Genomic DNA, 17,712 nt, shown 5'->3' with positions numbered 1-17,712 from the left:
GATAACATGTTACTGTAGGCATGAAGAGTGAAGGTTAAGTCAATGTTAAGTATGTGTATGGGTCTGTGTGTGAGTGTGTGTGCGTGTATGTGTGCGTGTCTGTTACTGCAATGATCATCCAAGTGAGAATTTGCTGCAGTCTGGCCGGGAGGCTATCACACACACTGACTATCACACACACTGACCCAACCCTGAAATCCACCCCCCGCGCAATGTCATCTGAGAGTTCTCCGTTTCGTTTCTGTACCGTCGTCTCTCTCTCTCTCTCTCTCTCTCTCTCTCTCTCTCTCTCTCTCTTTCTCTCTTTCTCTCTTTCCCTCTCTCTCTCTTTCCCTCTCCCCCCCTCTCTCTCTCTCTCTCTCTCTCTCTCTCCCTCTCTCTTTCTCTCTTTCTCTCTTTCTCTCTTTCTCTCTCTCTCTCTTTCCCTCTCCCCCCCCCCCTCTCTCTCTCTCTCTCTCCCCCCCCCCCCCCCCCCTCTCTCTCCTCATACTAATGACCTGTATCAGGTCTCACTCCGGCCCAAATAAGACAAATCCATTCAGGCTTCCAGTGCCTCCTCACCCTGGCATCATAAGAACATCCCATCCCCCAGAGGGCTGTGTGTAGGACATCTGCCCCACCCAGGTATTGAGAACATCCCATCTCCCAGAGGGCTGTGTGTAGGACACCTGCCCCGCCCAGGTATCTGAGAACATCCCATCATCCAGAGGGCTGTGTGTAGGACACCTGCCCCGCCCAGGTATCTGAGAACATCCCATCATCCAGAGGGCTGTGTGTAGGACACCTGCCCCACCCAGGTATCTGAGAACATCCCATCACCCAGAGGGCTGTGTGTAGGACACCTGCCCCGCCCAGGTATCTGAGAACATCCCATCTCCCAGAGGGCTGTGTGTAGGACACCTGCCCCGCCCAGGTATCTGAGAACATCCCATCATCCAGAGGGCTGTGTGTAGGACACCTGCCCCACCAAGGTATTGAGAACATCCCATCCCCCAGAGGGCTGTGTGTAGGACACCTGCCCCGCCCAGGTATTGAGAACATCCTATCCCCCAGAGGGCTGTGTTTAGGACACCTGCCCCACCCAGGTATCTGAGAACATCCCATCCCCCAGAGGGCTGTGTTTAGGACACCTGCCCCACCCAGGTATTGAGAACATCCCATCCCCCAGAGGGCTGTGTTTAGGACACCTGCCCCACCCAGGTATTGAGAACATCCCATCTCCCAGAGGGCTGTGTGTAGGACACCTGCCCCACCCAGGTATCTGAGAACGCTGTCTCTCTCGCTGGGCCACCAGCGTTTCAAAATGCCAAACAAAACATTCAGGCTGAAACGCACTTGGATTGAATTTCACCCATATCATTGTGCTGGTTGTTGTTGCATAAATTTGAGTTTCTTGTCTGATTCTATTTTCGTAATTCCAGCTCAGCTCTCTGGCCCTGAGCCAGGCGAATACAAAAAGAATGCAAATGTGATATTAATATTTGAGAGGAATCGGTCACGTGGCTGCACTGCACTGTTGACTTTGAGCCCGAGAACGTGGCCTTATTTTTACTGGTTCCTACGACCTCATCTGCTCAGCATCTAATTCAGCTCAGTGTTTAGACCGACCCTCTGCATGAGAACACCGTGTGTGGAGGGATAGCTTGTTTGCTCCCTCAGATGTTCCTACTACGCCACGGTTCACAACTCCTCTCATTAGAGTGCAAGGCTGGCGTATATATAGGTCCCTATAACGTTTCACTCACGTTCTGCTCTGAGGCATGCTGGTTCTGGGAGGAGTGGCGGGGGGCGCCGTTCTAGGTGTTCTAGTGCAGAACACTACCCGGGGGAGGTTCCCCAGTTGGGGGGGATGGGGGTGGGGGGGGGTTCGTGTGTTTCTGGGGCGTATTTATAGAGCCTGAGGTCAGGCAGTGAAGGCATGCAGGGTGGCCTTTCTCAACCTAGCCATGTTAAGTGATGCCGAAGCCACAGGGGGCGGAGCAATCGCTTGTCATTCCATTCTAAATCCAAACCTACATGTTTATGACAATGAGCACCCGGCCCCTTCCTGTGAGCCCCGCCCCCTTATCCACTAGTAAACTAGTAGTTAAAAGGTAAGACATAAGTGAAAGCCTGTCAGACAGCTATCACAAAAAGCTACAGTTTAGATCAACTAGTGCAGTAGTGCCTGTTCAAAACATTGTGGAGAGAGACGTCCTTCTGTTAAAGTATGATGGACTGTCCAACAGCCACCTGTCCTGTGTGTGCTTGAGAGAATCTTGACAGCAGAGGTCTCATGTTATGTTCAGATTGAAGTCAGGGACTATTAGAGCTCAATGAGTACAGGAAATGCTCAGGTCAGGGTTTCGGCCGGCGAGGCCTTCGCCAGGTGCAAAGCAGCCATAAAGTATATGGACTCTTGTCTTATCAGTTATATAAGTGTAAATCAGGGCAAGCAGTTGAACCTGAGGTGGTTCATGTAGTTAACGGTAGCTGTAGGACATACGGTACTAGGAGTTAACATGCTTTTCAGCACTCATCTGCATACTGTAATGAAATGACATTTAACAGTGAAATGGCATTCAAAAACCACACCCTCTGAGGTAACATAATGGCTGGAGGTAATATGCTTCAATAGGCACTAGCATTAAAAGGTCATTAGTGCAGCATGAGCAGGAGAAGCCCCTGGTGCTCTCATGGAAAAGCTGTAGCTAATGCCATGTTATTCCAGTGAAAGCAGCAGGCCCTGGGGAGCCAATCACAGCAGAATAACAGTGAGATGCTCACGCCATGGAAGACAAAACAATGAGGAGCCGGGCAGCCGATACGGTCTGACAGCCGCCCAGCGTGAGGCCCGGTCATCCAGGGGGGGGGGGGCCTGAGAATGGGCTGATGGGTGAGGGGGGGGCGGTGGGGGGGGTAGGCTCCAGTCCTACGGGACTACCTCCTGAACAAACAGCCCCGGTAATGTGGCCAGCGACGACAAAGACACCGTTGTTACGTCACGAGGTAACACAAGTACCTGTGTGTGTCGAGGGCTGACAGGAAGTCATTTCTCGGGCCTATACCTCATTCAGAACTACCGGCTCCTCGTGGACTATCTACCTGAGAGGCGCCGGCAGGAGGACCCGGTCCATATCTCCAACCATGTGCCTCGTAGACTGGAAGAGATGATATAGACTCATCACACAGACTGTTCCTTCCTCAGGGAGTCATCCCTGGCAGGCCACTGCGGAGGTGACATATTCATTTCTAACTGGAATGATTTGCTTTTGTCGTGCCAAGCTGACACATCTCCGCACCTGCCTACCTGCGCCAGGGTAACCAGAGAAAGCCAGCTCTGGGGTTTGGAGGGCCTGTCATTGTCTATTCAAACCCCTGCCCAGATTAGTGTAAGGGATCCCCATTTGCAATGGCAGTAACACGACACAGATTATTATTCTGCGCTACGCCGGCTACTGTGGAGTCTTCCTGTGGCATGAATGATTGAGCAGGTGACTGTAACCCCATACCAGGCAGGGTAGGTATCTCACAGAAGAAGCTATCTGAGCCGGCCTTCTCCAAACGCTCAGCTCAGATTTCTGTCCCTCTGGTGGGAAGCTCTGGCCAAAAATGAAATCTATGTTGTTTTTTTGTTGTTGTTGTTTTTAAAGTTCTTAATAGACTACAGTATATCAAAGTGTTCTAGACTTGACAAGGACACTGGCATCACCACTTAAGGTAACCCTTAGGAAACAAAAATGTATTGTGATGTACATGTATTGGAAAATATAATGTAATATATCAAACAATTCATTTCCATATATAGGAAACTAATGGTTATATTTTCCAATATACTGCAATATATGAATTCCTTATGTTTTATTTAATATATAATGTATCATATATTAATAGGGAATTTATTAGGGAATTTGGGAATATATTTTCTTTGTCTAAGGTAAGCCTACCCTACATGGAGAACTGTGTTCTTTGTCAAACCGAATGTGTGTTGAGCAGGATGCCATGTGGAGTATTGCTAGACCCTCTCAGAGGCTCGGAGGGGGGTGACATGGCACCACGGCCCTGTGACTGGGGACAAGTCACTGCTTGCTTCTCTCAGAAGCCCTGGCATGTGTCAGCAGAGCTCTGTGTTCAGTGGCAGGCAGACTTACAGACTTAGGAGAGCAGAACGGGGGGGCAGATTTCACCATGTCCTGCAATGTACAGTAATACTGTAGCAGTGCAGATCGCTCTTTCAAACGAGGCCCATGCATATGACTCCCAGATGTAGGGGTTGAAGTTATACGATACCCTGTAGCATTCCTGAATGGCCATCCGCTCGGTGGGCTCAGACCTGCTGGTGTTCCTGAGAGACAATTTGATTGGCTGGTGGTTTAGGAGGCTACTCCAGTGGTGTATCGATCTACACAGCTGTAAGGCCAGGGAGGTCCATCCTATAAGGCCAGTATTTTAATCTGACGTCCAGCTGCTGATTCCAGATGGGCCACACCTTCAGATAAATCATCGCACACACACTTTCGTCCACACATCATGCAAACACACAAAATTCCAAAACACATTTTAACAATTTATTTATGTCCACATAGAGAATGCACCCACACACGCACCCACACACGCACACACACACACACACACACACACACACACTGAATGTCAGTTTCCTCTGCATCATAATGATATGGATCAAGAGCTGTTTGAGACACATGGTTCTGCTGGAGGGCATTCAGACTCAGCTAGACGCTGCCTATTAGAGCCCAACTGCTGGACAGTCTGTCATTGAGTCGTCCAGACTGGAAGCCTGATTCCGTGAGAATGATTTACTGTATGCAAAGGCCTGTGACCATGAAATACCATTTCTGTTCATCTGCAGTGAACCTATTCAGAATGGACCTACAGTAGGCAAAACACACTTTCAACTTAAATAAAGGAAGTGAAAAGTCAAACAAAACCCACCAAATATGTACTGTACGGTATGTGATGGTTTAGGCTGCTTAAATTGTCTGTACTGTTTCTCAGGCTACTCACAGAATAGAGAGTGATTACTGTAAGTTGTCCAGTTGAAGATGCTATTATTGTGTTCTCCCATGTACAATGAATAGACTCGCTGCAGCCAGTGAATTTATTTTTCACAGGTTTTCCATCCTTACCTCAGAAACTTTGCGCCCCCAAAGAAAAAGCTCTGCTCAGTTTCAGTTACCCATGGCAACTGCCTCTGTCAACAGACATTCTGGACAGCTCACTGGTGGCAACGCCTCCCAGACTGTCTACCATTGGCTTCTTCCAGGGGCAGGACATGCTGAGTGGCTAGCAGACGTGTCCATCAATAATGTAGCGCAGTTCTCCTTTGGAAGTTCTTGAGCTGGTTAGCAGGTGAGTGCTTCTGCGTGGCTGCCAGGCAGAGGTGAGTGTGTGTGTGTGTACTGACAGGCGCTGGATGTCAGGGGAGAGCTCTCTCTGTCTGCGTGAGTGTTTCATTGTTGTGATATAATTAGGATGCTTTTCTTTTTCACAGGAATATACATATATTGCGCATGCACTGTATTCACACTTTTCCCCTGTGGTGTGAAGTTAACCAATGAGAAATGGATTAAGTATTTTACGAATGTGTTCACTTCTTTCAAAGTATTATCATTGTTAGGAGCAAAAACTATTCACAGTTACAAATGGAAATGTCCATGCAAATGGACAATACATTATATTGTGTGGTTCATGGTGTATTGTGTGGTACAGTACATGTTGTATAGTGTGGTATCATAACATTCAATGGGAGCAATATTTAATCTATACATGAAATGTAGAAGGCACAAAATGTAGGCTAAGCCTTCAGAAATGACTGTTGATGGTCTGACTTGACCTGACATTTATTGATTATGATTTAATGATAGGAGACAGGCACCCATTATGTTAGTCTGGGAATTCTAGCCTGGACGAGTGATATTACTGAGAACAGATGACACACAGTAGTTGCTCTCACACACACTTCCAATCTGCCACACATGTTCAAACACACTCCCAATCTGCCACACATGTTCAGACACACTTCCAATCAGGATTGGACGGCTGTGGCTCAGAAGGTAGAGCGGGTCGCCCAATGATCGTAGGGTCAGCGGTTCGAATCCCGGCTCATAGTCCTGGCTGTCCACATGTTGATGAGCAGGCTAGCACCTTGTATTGCAGCTGTATGTGTGAATGTCTGAACGAGAGGCCATTGGATAAAAGCACTATATAAGTTCAGTCTTTTTACCAATCTGCTGCACATGTTCAGGAGACCGGAGCTGTGAGAAGAGGGAGCCATGGAGCTGATGGGATCCACCCTGACGGCCACATACGCCCGTCCCAAAACCAGCCACTTCCTCCCGGCCATCCCCAACATGGCATCCAGCTACCGCAGCTACCACCAGCCCCCGGCTATGGCCGCCAGCGCCAACCAGCACTGGAGGACCAGCACGTACCACAGGGCGGGCAGTGCCATCCCCTCCATCTCCTCCCTGCAAAGGGACAACCTGGACCTGGTCCGCGCCAAGACCATGTTCTACCCCTCCAACAGGTCCGCCATGACCTCACGCTACACCCCCGAGGACTGGTACAAGTCCAACCAGGGCAACTACCGGGAGTCGGAGTCTTCCCGGAACAGCGCGGAGCGCCTGCGGAGGGACACCATCAGGCTGATGCAGGATAAGGAGCAGCTGACCCGGCGCACCCAGGAGAGCACCAGCAAGAACCTGGGGGAGCGCCTCAACGACATCGTCTTCTGGAGGTCGGAGCTGAACCATGAGATCGACAACATGGTGACGGAGATCGCGGCGCTCACGGAGGTGAAGAGGAGGCTGGAGAGGGCCCTGGCGGAGACCGAAGGGCCGCTGCAGGTAAGGAGGTTTCTGTGCATATTTGTGTGTCGGCGTAGGTGTGTGTGTGTGTTTGTTAACTCATAAGCTCAATTGATTTTCTACATGACTATTTATATATGTCTATAATTCACATTTACATTTTAGTCTGCTGAATTACTCAAATGTCAATTCTATCATACTGAAACGTGGAATATTGTAACACACACGCATTTTGCAAACCCACTGTTGCTCCAGTGCACTTATCATCATCCATGCCGATCACCTCTCAGGACTGAGCCAGAGTGTCTGTGGTGACACTTCGGTAGGTACTGTAGTAAGGGGCCTAGGTGTGGTGGCGAAGCTGCTGTCCCCAAATGGGTCCCTCACTCCTCATCAGAGCAGAGGGAACTTTATTCTCTCACTAATTAGGTATAATGCGTCCCAACCTTCTACAGAGAAGCATCGCTGGTCCTCAGGCTACTCTGACCCAGAGTGCATTGGGGCGTAGAGTAGTGTCAACCTGATCTGGCTGGAGTAGTGACACAGAGCTCAGCTGAGATCAGGTAGCTCTCTGAGGGTCCTGTACAGGTAATAGACACCTGGAAATTGAATCCATATGCTACAGTGCACACACTCAATCACAACATTGCCTTTGAAATTACATAAAGGTGTTCCATTCATTAGAGTTAGTTGAAAGTTAGAGGGGTGATAATGCAGTGATAGTCGCATTCTTTGGAATGAATAATTGTCCATCGTGCAGTACCTTTCCCAATTAAAATAGCATTACTGTTGTCCCCCAACAGGTGTCTCAGGAGTGCTTGTACCACCGAGAGAAGAGGATGTCCATTGACCTGGTGCACGACGACGTGGAGAAAGATCTCATCAGGGTGGGCATCGACACCACTGCGGCACCATGACGTAGTAATATGAAGGAAGACATTTTTCTGTTACACTCTTGTTTTCATTCCGCCAGGAAGTGGAGGTGATCAAGTCGTGCCAGGAGAGGATGAGGCGCCATCTGGACAGAGCCGTCGCTCAGCTAGCGTGAGTCTCAACAGTCGCAACGTCACGGCATCGATCGCTGCATGGACGCATATAGCCGTCACAGCAATCTGTATTCCATTTATTAGAACGACAGTTTCGCCCTGTGTGTGTGAGCTCAGGTCAAACCGAGCCGCCCAACATGAGCTGGAGCGAGACATCAGTGATAAGGTGACCGCCCAGAGGATAGACGACAGATGCCACCATCTCAGGAACACGTCTGAGGGGATCAGCTACTATAGAGGCATCGAGAGACTGGACCCCTCGTGAGTTTGGTCTCCCACACACATGCCTGTGGGACTGATTAAGCTCGGAACGCTTTTAAATGGCTCATACATTGTTGACACACGTTTCCCTGATGAAGTGATTTACAATGCGGTAATTCTTTTCGCTTGTCAGACTCTCCTTGCCCGACTCGTGGTCCAAGTTCACAGACGACAACCTTCTCCACTCCCAGAGCGAGCGAGCGGTCTCCCACAAGCTCCGGGACGAGATTGAGGTCCTGCTGAACACCACGTCCAACGAGATGTGGAGCCAGTTCAACGCGGTCAACATAGCCTTCACCAACCGCATGTCAGAAACTGCTGACGCCAAGAACAGCCTTCAGACACACCTGGCCAAGGTCACCATCTAGGAGTTACATGTTGTAGAAAGCTGTATCTGTTCAGTTCCATTCAGTCCAATCCTAAATATGGTCTTTCATTTACTTAAACTTGATACAATATGAATGTGTCATTTTCTACACAAGTTCAAGCATGGAAGAGTCCGCTCAGTCCTAAAATCGTCAGTCTAACAGCAGTGCATCAGCTGTCTGGTTGGTTTGCTCAGGTCATTGAAGTGGATTGATTTGCTCAGATCATGGGGTCTAAAAGTACTTTGAATTCTGTACTGTTTCATTTGTTACAATAAGATTCAGAGGGCTACAAAAAGAAAACTACTTTAAAGCAGCAACGATGAGTTTTCAGTTTGTGTTGATTTTAGTGGCACCTGTGGAGATTGCATTTCCCATGAGCACCATCGCTTCCTGTCGTAAAGATCCCTTGCCTAGCGTGTACCACCAGCATTCGTTTTGGAAGCCAGCAAAAGAAAGATGCTACTTGTCAGGATGACTAGCAACGAGATAAAATGTTTCATCCTTTCTGGACGACCCGACCAGCCGAACAAATATCTATAGGCATAGAAACAATCTTCTTGCTGATGGCTGCATTTACTAATGTAGGTAATGTAGTACATCAGTATTAAAATGAAACTGATTTATAACCAGTCAAAAACTCTTCATAGTTGCTTTAAGGAGGCCATTACATTAGTTTTACTCTTTAATAAAGAGGAAAAGAGAACTCCTTTCACCCTCTTTTATTTGCATTAGATTTGTGTGTAATAGAGACGTGTACTGAGGGAGCATGTGAGTGTTTGGATTGCCTCCTTCATCTCTACAGGCTATATTCAGCCCCAGCCACCATAATTGTGTTAGGGAGCAACACGTGCAAAATCAACAAAGCCTGGGATGGGTTCCATTCCAAAATGTACACCAGTCCCCTTCTAATCCCATCAAGTCTCTGAGGAGAATGCTTTTGAGTCTTGAGTCATATCCCCGCGTTCTCCTCACAGACTTGATGGGATTGGTAAAGGTGAAAAACCAGTGGAGGTTAGTCAGAGCTAAGTCCAGACATACACAGTCGCCTCCGGCCTCTTAAGGACACATCAAAGGGAACAAATCTGTGGAATGGGATGGACTGATGCAATGTTTACGGCTAGATTTAATAGAAAGCGCCCAAAATAGATATCTCTTTCAATGCTTGTGCCATAATGTCCACTCATAGGCGGGAGGTGGACACAGAGTTCCATTGTTCTAAGGGTTAATTAGAGGCCCCAGGCTGGATCCATCTCAGCTGTTGTATATGCTTATCCAGAGACAGCAGCTGTTACTGTTACTGAGGCATGTGGTCTGTAATAGTGCATGGGAATTACTTTACTACCAGTGTGTTGGGAGAGAGAGTGCTCTGTTTGTAGTATTATACACTTTTAAACTGGCATCACTTTTAAAGGTGGCTTTGCAGATGGCTCTGTATCTATGGTGGCTAATATTATCAATTTACAGACTGTGTGTGAATCAAGAAGACCTGTTTATTGTTTATTGTTTATTCTTTATTGTCTTTCAGCCTCTTAAACTCAAACCCTAATTGACTTTTCAATGTTGACAAAGCCAGTCCATCTTCATGTCATGTTTTCACTAGTAGACCCTCCAAGAGATCTTCCAGACAGAGATGCTGATCGAGTCTCTGAAGAAGGCCCTGAGGGACAAGGAGAACCCCCTGAGGGTGGCCCAGACCCGGCTGGAGGAGAGGACACGCAGGCCCAACGTGGAGCTCTGCCGAGACAACCCCCACCACAGGTACAGTACAAAGCACGCTCTGAGATATTCAGTTCTAGCCTGACACTCAGACTGTACTGCCATGTCGTTTCACTTCATTATTCAGTCTGAAAGTGTTCCCATTGCAGCCGTTTTCCGAGATGGACGTTCACACTCACATTACATTCAAAGGATGCTGATTGGCCTGGTTGGAATTCCAACCGAGAGATCACTTCTAGCACTTCTAGACCCTGAATAACATTTCAAATGGCTGTGTGATTGAGGGACTGGAGCCAGGCTAATGACGTTCCTTTGGTTTCGCATTGTGCTCTATATGGACCATTTCATGGAATAACCCTAACCCATATTCAAAACTATAATACCACAGTTTATAGACCAGTTTACTTACGCTACTCTAGTGACCAAAGGTTCCATTGAATGGGTCCATATGCCACAAGAATGATAGTTTCTACTCATTTTTGTCCTCTCTATCCATGTGATCTTAATCTCTCTCTCTCTCTCTCTCTCTCTCTCCCCCCTCTCTCTCTCTCTGTTCAGACTGGTGAGCGAGGTCAGGGAGATTGAGGACACCATCCACAAGCTGCAAGGGAGGCTGATGGAGGCTGAGAGCACCCTGCAGACACTGGTCAAGACCAAGATAACCCTGGAGCACGACCTCTCCATCAAGGCCAACTCGCTCTTCCTGGATCACGAGAAATGCATGAGCATGCGCAAGAGCTTCCCCAGCACGCCACGGCTGGTGGGCTATACCTGAGACATGACCATCATCTAGACACGACCATCTAGACATGTCCACCATCTAGAAATTACCGCCTAGACATGACCACCATCTAGACATGACCATCTAGAAATGACCGCCTAGACAAGACCACCATCTAGATATGACCACCATCTAGATATGACCACCATCTAGATATGACCACCATCTAGACATGACCACCTAGACATGACTCCCTAGACATGACCATCTAGACATGACCATCTTTAAATGACCACCATCTAGACATGACCACTACCTAGACATGTCCACCATCTAGACATGTCCACCATCTAGACATGACCACCACCTAGACTTGAGCACCATTTAGACATGACCATCACCTAGACACGACCATCTAGACATGACCACCATCTACACGTCCACCATATAGACATGACCACCACCTAGACTTGAGCACCATCTAGACATGACCATCTAGACATGACCACCATCTACACGTCCACCATATAGACATGACCACCACCTAGACATGACCACCACCTAGACTTGAGCACCATTTAGACATGACCATCTAGACATGACCATCTGGACATGACCACCTACACATGATCACCATCTAGACACGATATCTAGACATGACCATCTAGACATGACTATCCAGACATGACCACCATCTAGACATGATCAACTATAGACATGACCATCTAGACATGACCATCTGGACATGACCACCTACACATGACCACCATCTAGACATGATATCTAGACATGACTATCTAACTTTATATGGACCTCTGAGCTGTCTTTAATAAAGTTTCTACTACTACTACTACTATCCAGACATGACTATCCAGACACGACCACCATCTAGACATGACCAGCTAGACATGACTATCCAGACATGACCACGGATGGATAAAAGAATGATATCTCATTGCATGGAATAATGATGGAGTAGTACTGAAGATGGAGTAGTACTGAATGTGTTGTATTTGTGTGTGGGAGTAGGGGAGGGACTGGAGGCTTGGGGGGATAGAATAAGAAAATGTTGACATTATCATCTGAGGTTTAGATATCTAGATGACAATCTAGAATCAATTCAAAATGTCACTATAGTATCATCTAATTAAATCTCGAAATCCCATCATTGATGTGTAATGTACTCTTTACATGTGCTGTACTTTATATACAATAGGACCAAACACTCATACATGAGAGCAGTGAAACATCACTTGAACTGGTGGAGTCTCTGGCAGCAAAGACTTTTCTGACCAAGTATGGATATTTTTCCTGGCATTGTTAGCACTCTGCATAGTTAGCACTGAGTGATGCTCTGGGAATCCAATATTTACACTTCAAAGTAACCAAAAGTGAATGTCATTACAAAGATAAAGACAAACATGTCTAAGGCCAAGCATTGATTCCAAAACCGTCCCCTAGAGGGTCTGACAAAGGTGTGAGGACCCTCCATATTATTCTTGTTGGTAACAGAGATAAAAGGTCATTCACTTGGACAACCCTATGACCAAAGACATATTACCGAACGGGCCTACCGCACCCAGGCCCAGGGGCCCAAGACCTCAGGGGGCCCTTTGCATTTCTTGTTGCAGAGACACCGGATAGAAATTTAGGGTGAGGTTCCTTACACAAACATAAAAAAAAACATTAATATTTTGAACAGTTTATAGGGGCCCACGTCTTTAAAAAAAGAAAGACGTTTGTGTGGGCTACATATTTCCTATAGCCTACTCGTTAATCTAATGGGTGGGAATGTAGGCTACCTTTCCATAGATAAATGAGTAGGCTATAAAACTAGTCTATAGAGGGCACTATTAAAGTTTGTGAATTCGAGACAGATCAGGTCACAAGGTCAATTGATTCAATCTCTTTGATCTTGACAATGAACTGTACATGTCACATATTAAGCGGAGCAGCAAAACGAAAGATCCGAAGCAATCAGATGCTTTACAGCAGGTTCCTCGCATTTCCAGTTTTTAAAAGAAAACAAACGATGAGAACAACAGTGTTGCAGCAAGGCTGTAGGGGGATGGGGGGAGTTGGTAGGGAGGGGGGCCCCTCTACATGTCCAGGCCCAGGGGCCAATTTATTCATGATCCGTCTATGCCTATGACAACAGAGTCACATTCAACACTTTGACGCCACCCCCGTGTTCAAACAGCCTGCCTAACTTCATCAATTTCAACTCCGCCCACAGGAATGACCTGACATAGCCTTACGCCAACCCCTGCAAACTTGTGTAGTGTTGTCATTGTAGCACCATATACAGCGTTTTTGGTGTAACACCGTGTACCAATCCAAAGCAGTAGGCGTAGTCTTGTTACCGGCCATTCTTGCTGGTGTTCTAGCGACTATTTAGACATAGGAATCTCCAGACAGTCAGAAGGCGGAGATTTCTGCGTGGGGTGACGGCGGATGTGCTGTGGGTTTGTTCTCCGGGGGTGACAGGGGCTGTGGGTTTGCTCTCCGGGGGTGACAGGGGCTGTGGGTTTGCTCTCCGGAGGTGACAGGGGCTGTGGGTTTGCTCTCCGGGGGTGACAGGGGCTGTGGGTTTGCTCTCCGGGGGTGACAGGGGCTGTGGGTTTGTTCTCCGGGGGTGACAGGGGCTGTGGGTTTGCTCTCTGGGGGTGACAGGGGCTGTGGGTTTGCTCTCCGGGGGTGACAGGGGCAGTGGGGGCTGCAGAACGCTGGTGTCAGGGAGCAGATGTGAGTGAGCAGTTTGAATCCACAAACAAACAGCTGGGATCAGCTCCTGTGCGAGGGAGGGGGGGGACTGTCAACTCACCCCTGTGTCACCTTTAACCATTGGGGTGCGCTGACACACTGGAGGTGATGTTTAAATAGCTTGGAAGACAGACTTCTTCACAACCCCCCCACTCCTTTTTGTGATGCAGTCTGGCCTGATAACTGCCTAGAACAATTTCAGTATAGGTGGGATTACTTTCCTTGACAAACTCCTTCAGCTAGTATAACAAAACTTTTGCCAAATCCAGTCAGAAGAATGGCAAAAACGTATTTTACTCCAAGAAACTCTGCAGAGCATACTATTGTTCTTGTTCTTCTTGAATTGTTGTTATTGAGTCTATTTCTGCAATACTGCACTTATGGCTGTGTTCCGTCTACTAGCGTTAACGTTACCGCTCATTGCTTCAGGAGACTGTTTTGCCAGCGGCCTGTTTTTCATTTTCACACATCAACCAATCAGGGGCTGGGTCCCCACTAGGGGCAGAACAGCAGTTAAAACACAGTCCCTGATTGGCCCAATATTTTGTAATTTCTGTAAATCGTTCTGGGAGGATAGAAGGCCGTCTGATTTTTTTTTTTTTGCAAGGACGTCTAGCTTCCAGGCGATTGTTTAAGCACTTGAAGTGAAGCGTTTGCTCAAAAAGGGTAGGCAATGTTTTAGCGTGACCCTCTGAAGTTTCCTAATCTCCAGGTCTGTAAATCTCAAACAGCACTACTGTATTTGCATGTGTATATGCTTCACTGCCTTTATGTGATACATGAATGTCGACACATGGCCCAGTACCCCTCACAACCCCTAGGGTGGAGCTAAACAGAGTATCTACTGAGCCCCCCCCCCCCCACATGTTCACCACCTCAGCCCTCCTCCTCATTCTCTCCCCCTCTCCCTCCCTCCCTCCCTCCTCCTCACCCATGTCTTCCTGGCGCCCCATTGGCCAGTGGTGGCCTGTACATGTGAGAGTGGATAGTCCACAACACAGAGGAAGGTTGGTTGGAGTATCGGTTTCCCTTCAACGCCTCAACAAACCATCCCGGCACACACACACACACACACACACACACACACACACACACACATCCAACCCAATACACACACACACAAGCACACACAACCCAACCCCAGACACACACACACACCCAACCCAACCCAATACACACACACACACACGCACACACACACACACTCACACGCACACACACACACACACACACACACACACACACACACACACACACACACACACACACACACACACACACACACACACTTCCCCATCCCGCCACCTCATCACTAGGCCCCTACCCCAACCTTTGGCCAACTAAGGAATGTTAGTCTTGCTCAAGCCAGTAATTATGTTTTAATGTAGCTATTCATCCTGCAGGTACTCCTGTAGAGTTGTAATATGAAACAGTTTACAAGAGAAGCTTACATTCTGACAGAATATGAATGTCTGCTCTGCGAATATGTGATGAGTTACTGACAACGGCCTTATACTGTTTTAGTTATTAATAATTAATATACTATTTCCAAGTGTATGTCGTGTCTTCCTGTTGATAACCATAGGAGAGGGGGTTAAGTCAACCAGAGCCCAATCCAAACCCAGGATCTGGGGAGACAGCCTGCATCTAAGTCATGAGGCTTACCTCAAATCCATTGACAAAATCTGTTCATGACTCTTCCTAAATCCCCAGTATTGCACACTGTGTTCAAGATAAATGATGGCAACATCACCGGAACAAATAAAGGCTAGTTTCACTGCAGAGATTTCTTTGAAAAGGGTGGAAGGGTCTATAAAGATAAAACAGGCTTATCGGTAGAGAAATACCTGTTGGTATGAGTATGTGTGTGCGTGCGTGTGTGAGCACTTTGTTGCAGGTGTATCATTTATAAGTGTACGCTACTGTAGACAGCGATTGTTCTGAGCTGACCTGTTCGTCACACACACTCACACACACACACACACACTCACACAAACTCACACACACACTTGCATACATAAGACACACATGGTCGATGCGCTTCCTCTGCTGTTCAAACAATGTTGCGCTTGACTGCGACCTTCAGGAGTAAATACACATTGGGAGGTTTCACAGTGGTGTCCTGCAGCCCCACCCTCCAGTCTGTGTGCGTGTGTGTGTGTGTGTGTGTGTGTGTGTGTGTGTGTGTGTGTATGTGTGTGTGTGTGTGTGTGTGTCCTCTCCTCTGTCCCCAAACACATTCCTAGCCCAGGCGCTCCACACACAGTCCTGCTATTGTAGCTTTATCACAAGACTCCAATCTCTCATCATTCTGTGATTAGAACCTATTGACACACACAGCACAGAGCTAATGCTTTACATCTCTTTCACCTCTCTTTCTCTCTTTCCCTCACTCTCTTTCTCTCTTTCCCTCACTCTCTTTCTCTCTTTCCCTCACTCTCTTTCTCTCTTTTTTCCACACCTCTATTTATTCAGTTTGTCTGATTCTGTCTGTCTGATTCTGTCTGTCTGTCTGTCTGTCTGTCTGTCTGTCTGTCTGTCTGTCTCTCTCTCTCTCTCTCTCTCTCTCTCTCTCTCTCTCAGTTATGGACGCTGGTCTCATCTGGACCGTGCTCAGCCAGCCTTCCCTCTAACCCTCTCATACAGGGAATGTTACTCTGGAATGCTCAACACGGTCCATGCATAGTGCCGGTTTATTTTCATCGCCAGCTCTTGTTATAGGCGGCTTCATCAGTGCACTGTGTTTGACATGCCGTTCTAGCCAGCTGAGGGGGCCTCGGTGGGGAGCAACACTAACTATCACATAACGTAGCGTGGGTGGGTTGTAGTCAGAACGACACACAAACACAGTCGCCATACGCATCACATATTGTAGTTATGATAAACTCGGTTTCCCCTGATATGATCTTTGATCTCTGATGAGTCTCAGAGAGAATGAGTCATGTGGAACTTATGTTTCCATTTACTCACTTTGAAAATCGATATTAGTATTACTATTAACATGAAATGATCTTTCAGTTAGACAGTGGTTTCCAGGCCTGGTCTGGGGTACTGAGATTGTCCATGCAGCCCTGCTTCCCCAGCACTGCTCTGCGTGGAGTGAATTCTATCACTTACATCTATGGGAAGGGACCAGCTTCTCTGGGTGACCGGGCGCCTTGTCAAACCCACATTTATCTCTCTAAATATTCTGGGGTCTTTGACTTCTGATTAAAGCTTAAGGCAATGTGTGGTACATCCCTCGAAGTCCTGGGCGTTAAGCAGTCAGCATTACGTGATCTTTCTACATTCCATCTTTTCCCCTGTCACATGCACATGAATCCAATGTGTCATCTTCCTGAGGTGATGTCATGAGGACTTTGTTTTATTTATGTATCATATTTTATATTAATAGACACGCCACATGCATTCAGCGGGAGCCGTTTGTCATAGAAACAGAGAAACAAGTCAGTTGTGCAATCCTTAAACCGTTATTAGACGCTGGAGAAGGGAAGTTTGAGCCCAGCAGATAAGATGTTCGTTCTGTACAGTAACCTCGTCATAACCGCCCTGCGCCGTTCAAACCTCACTCTTGGTGGTCACATCCTCTTCCAGTGCTCCAACTGAACTGTCATTCAGTGGATGTATCAGTACCCGCCAGGCTAGCACGGCCCTGCCTCGCCGTCCGAGGGGGTGTGACAGGGCAGGGAGCCGCTAACTGAAGATCAGATAGTCCCACGGGGCACAGCGATGGCTAACTCATGGAGACAGCAGTCTGGAGATTACACTGAGAAACCCTATGGAATGCCTGAGCAATCGATATGATAGATCTGTTGTTGTCATTCTTCAACCAGCCAATACTGTACACTAGACTTTATCTGTGTGTGTGTGCGTGTGTGTGTGTGTGTGTTTACGTGTGTGTGTGTGTGTGTGTGTGTGTGTCTGTCTGTGTGTGTGTGTGTGTGTATATATATATATGGGTGTGTATGTGTGTGTGTGTGTGAGAGAGAGAGGGAGACAGAGAGAGAGAGAGAGAGAGAGAGAGAGAGAGT

General features: G+C 47.5%; 1 protein-coding gene across 1 annotated transcript; it reads left to right on the top strand.

Moving 5' to 3' along the window:
- Window positions 1–6,272: 6,272 nt before the first annotated feature.
- On the top strand, window positions 6,273–10,972 carry tekt3 (tektin 3; the record flags this gene model as incomplete). Its single annotated transcript, XM_084455909.1, has 7 exons — window positions 6,273–6,845; window positions 7,610–7,693; window positions 7,780–7,850; window positions 7,970–8,113; window positions 8,247–8,469; window positions 10,085–10,239; window positions 10,756–10,972. 7 exons carry the CDS (start codon window positions 6,273–6,275, stop codon window positions 10,970–10,972), a joined length of 1,467 nt encoding a protein of 488 aa, XP_084312035.1.
- Between the last annotated feature and the right edge of the window lie 6,740 nt (window positions 10,973–17,712).

This window comes from Borostomias antarcticus (genome assembly GCF_949987555.1).
Source record: "Borostomias antarcticus genome assembly, chromosome: 22".
Classification (NCBI taxonomy): Eukaryota; Metazoa; Chordata; class Actinopteri; order Stomiiformes; family Stomiidae; genus Borostomias; species Borostomias antarcticus.
This window is presented reverse-complemented; position numbering and strand designations above follow the sequence as displayed.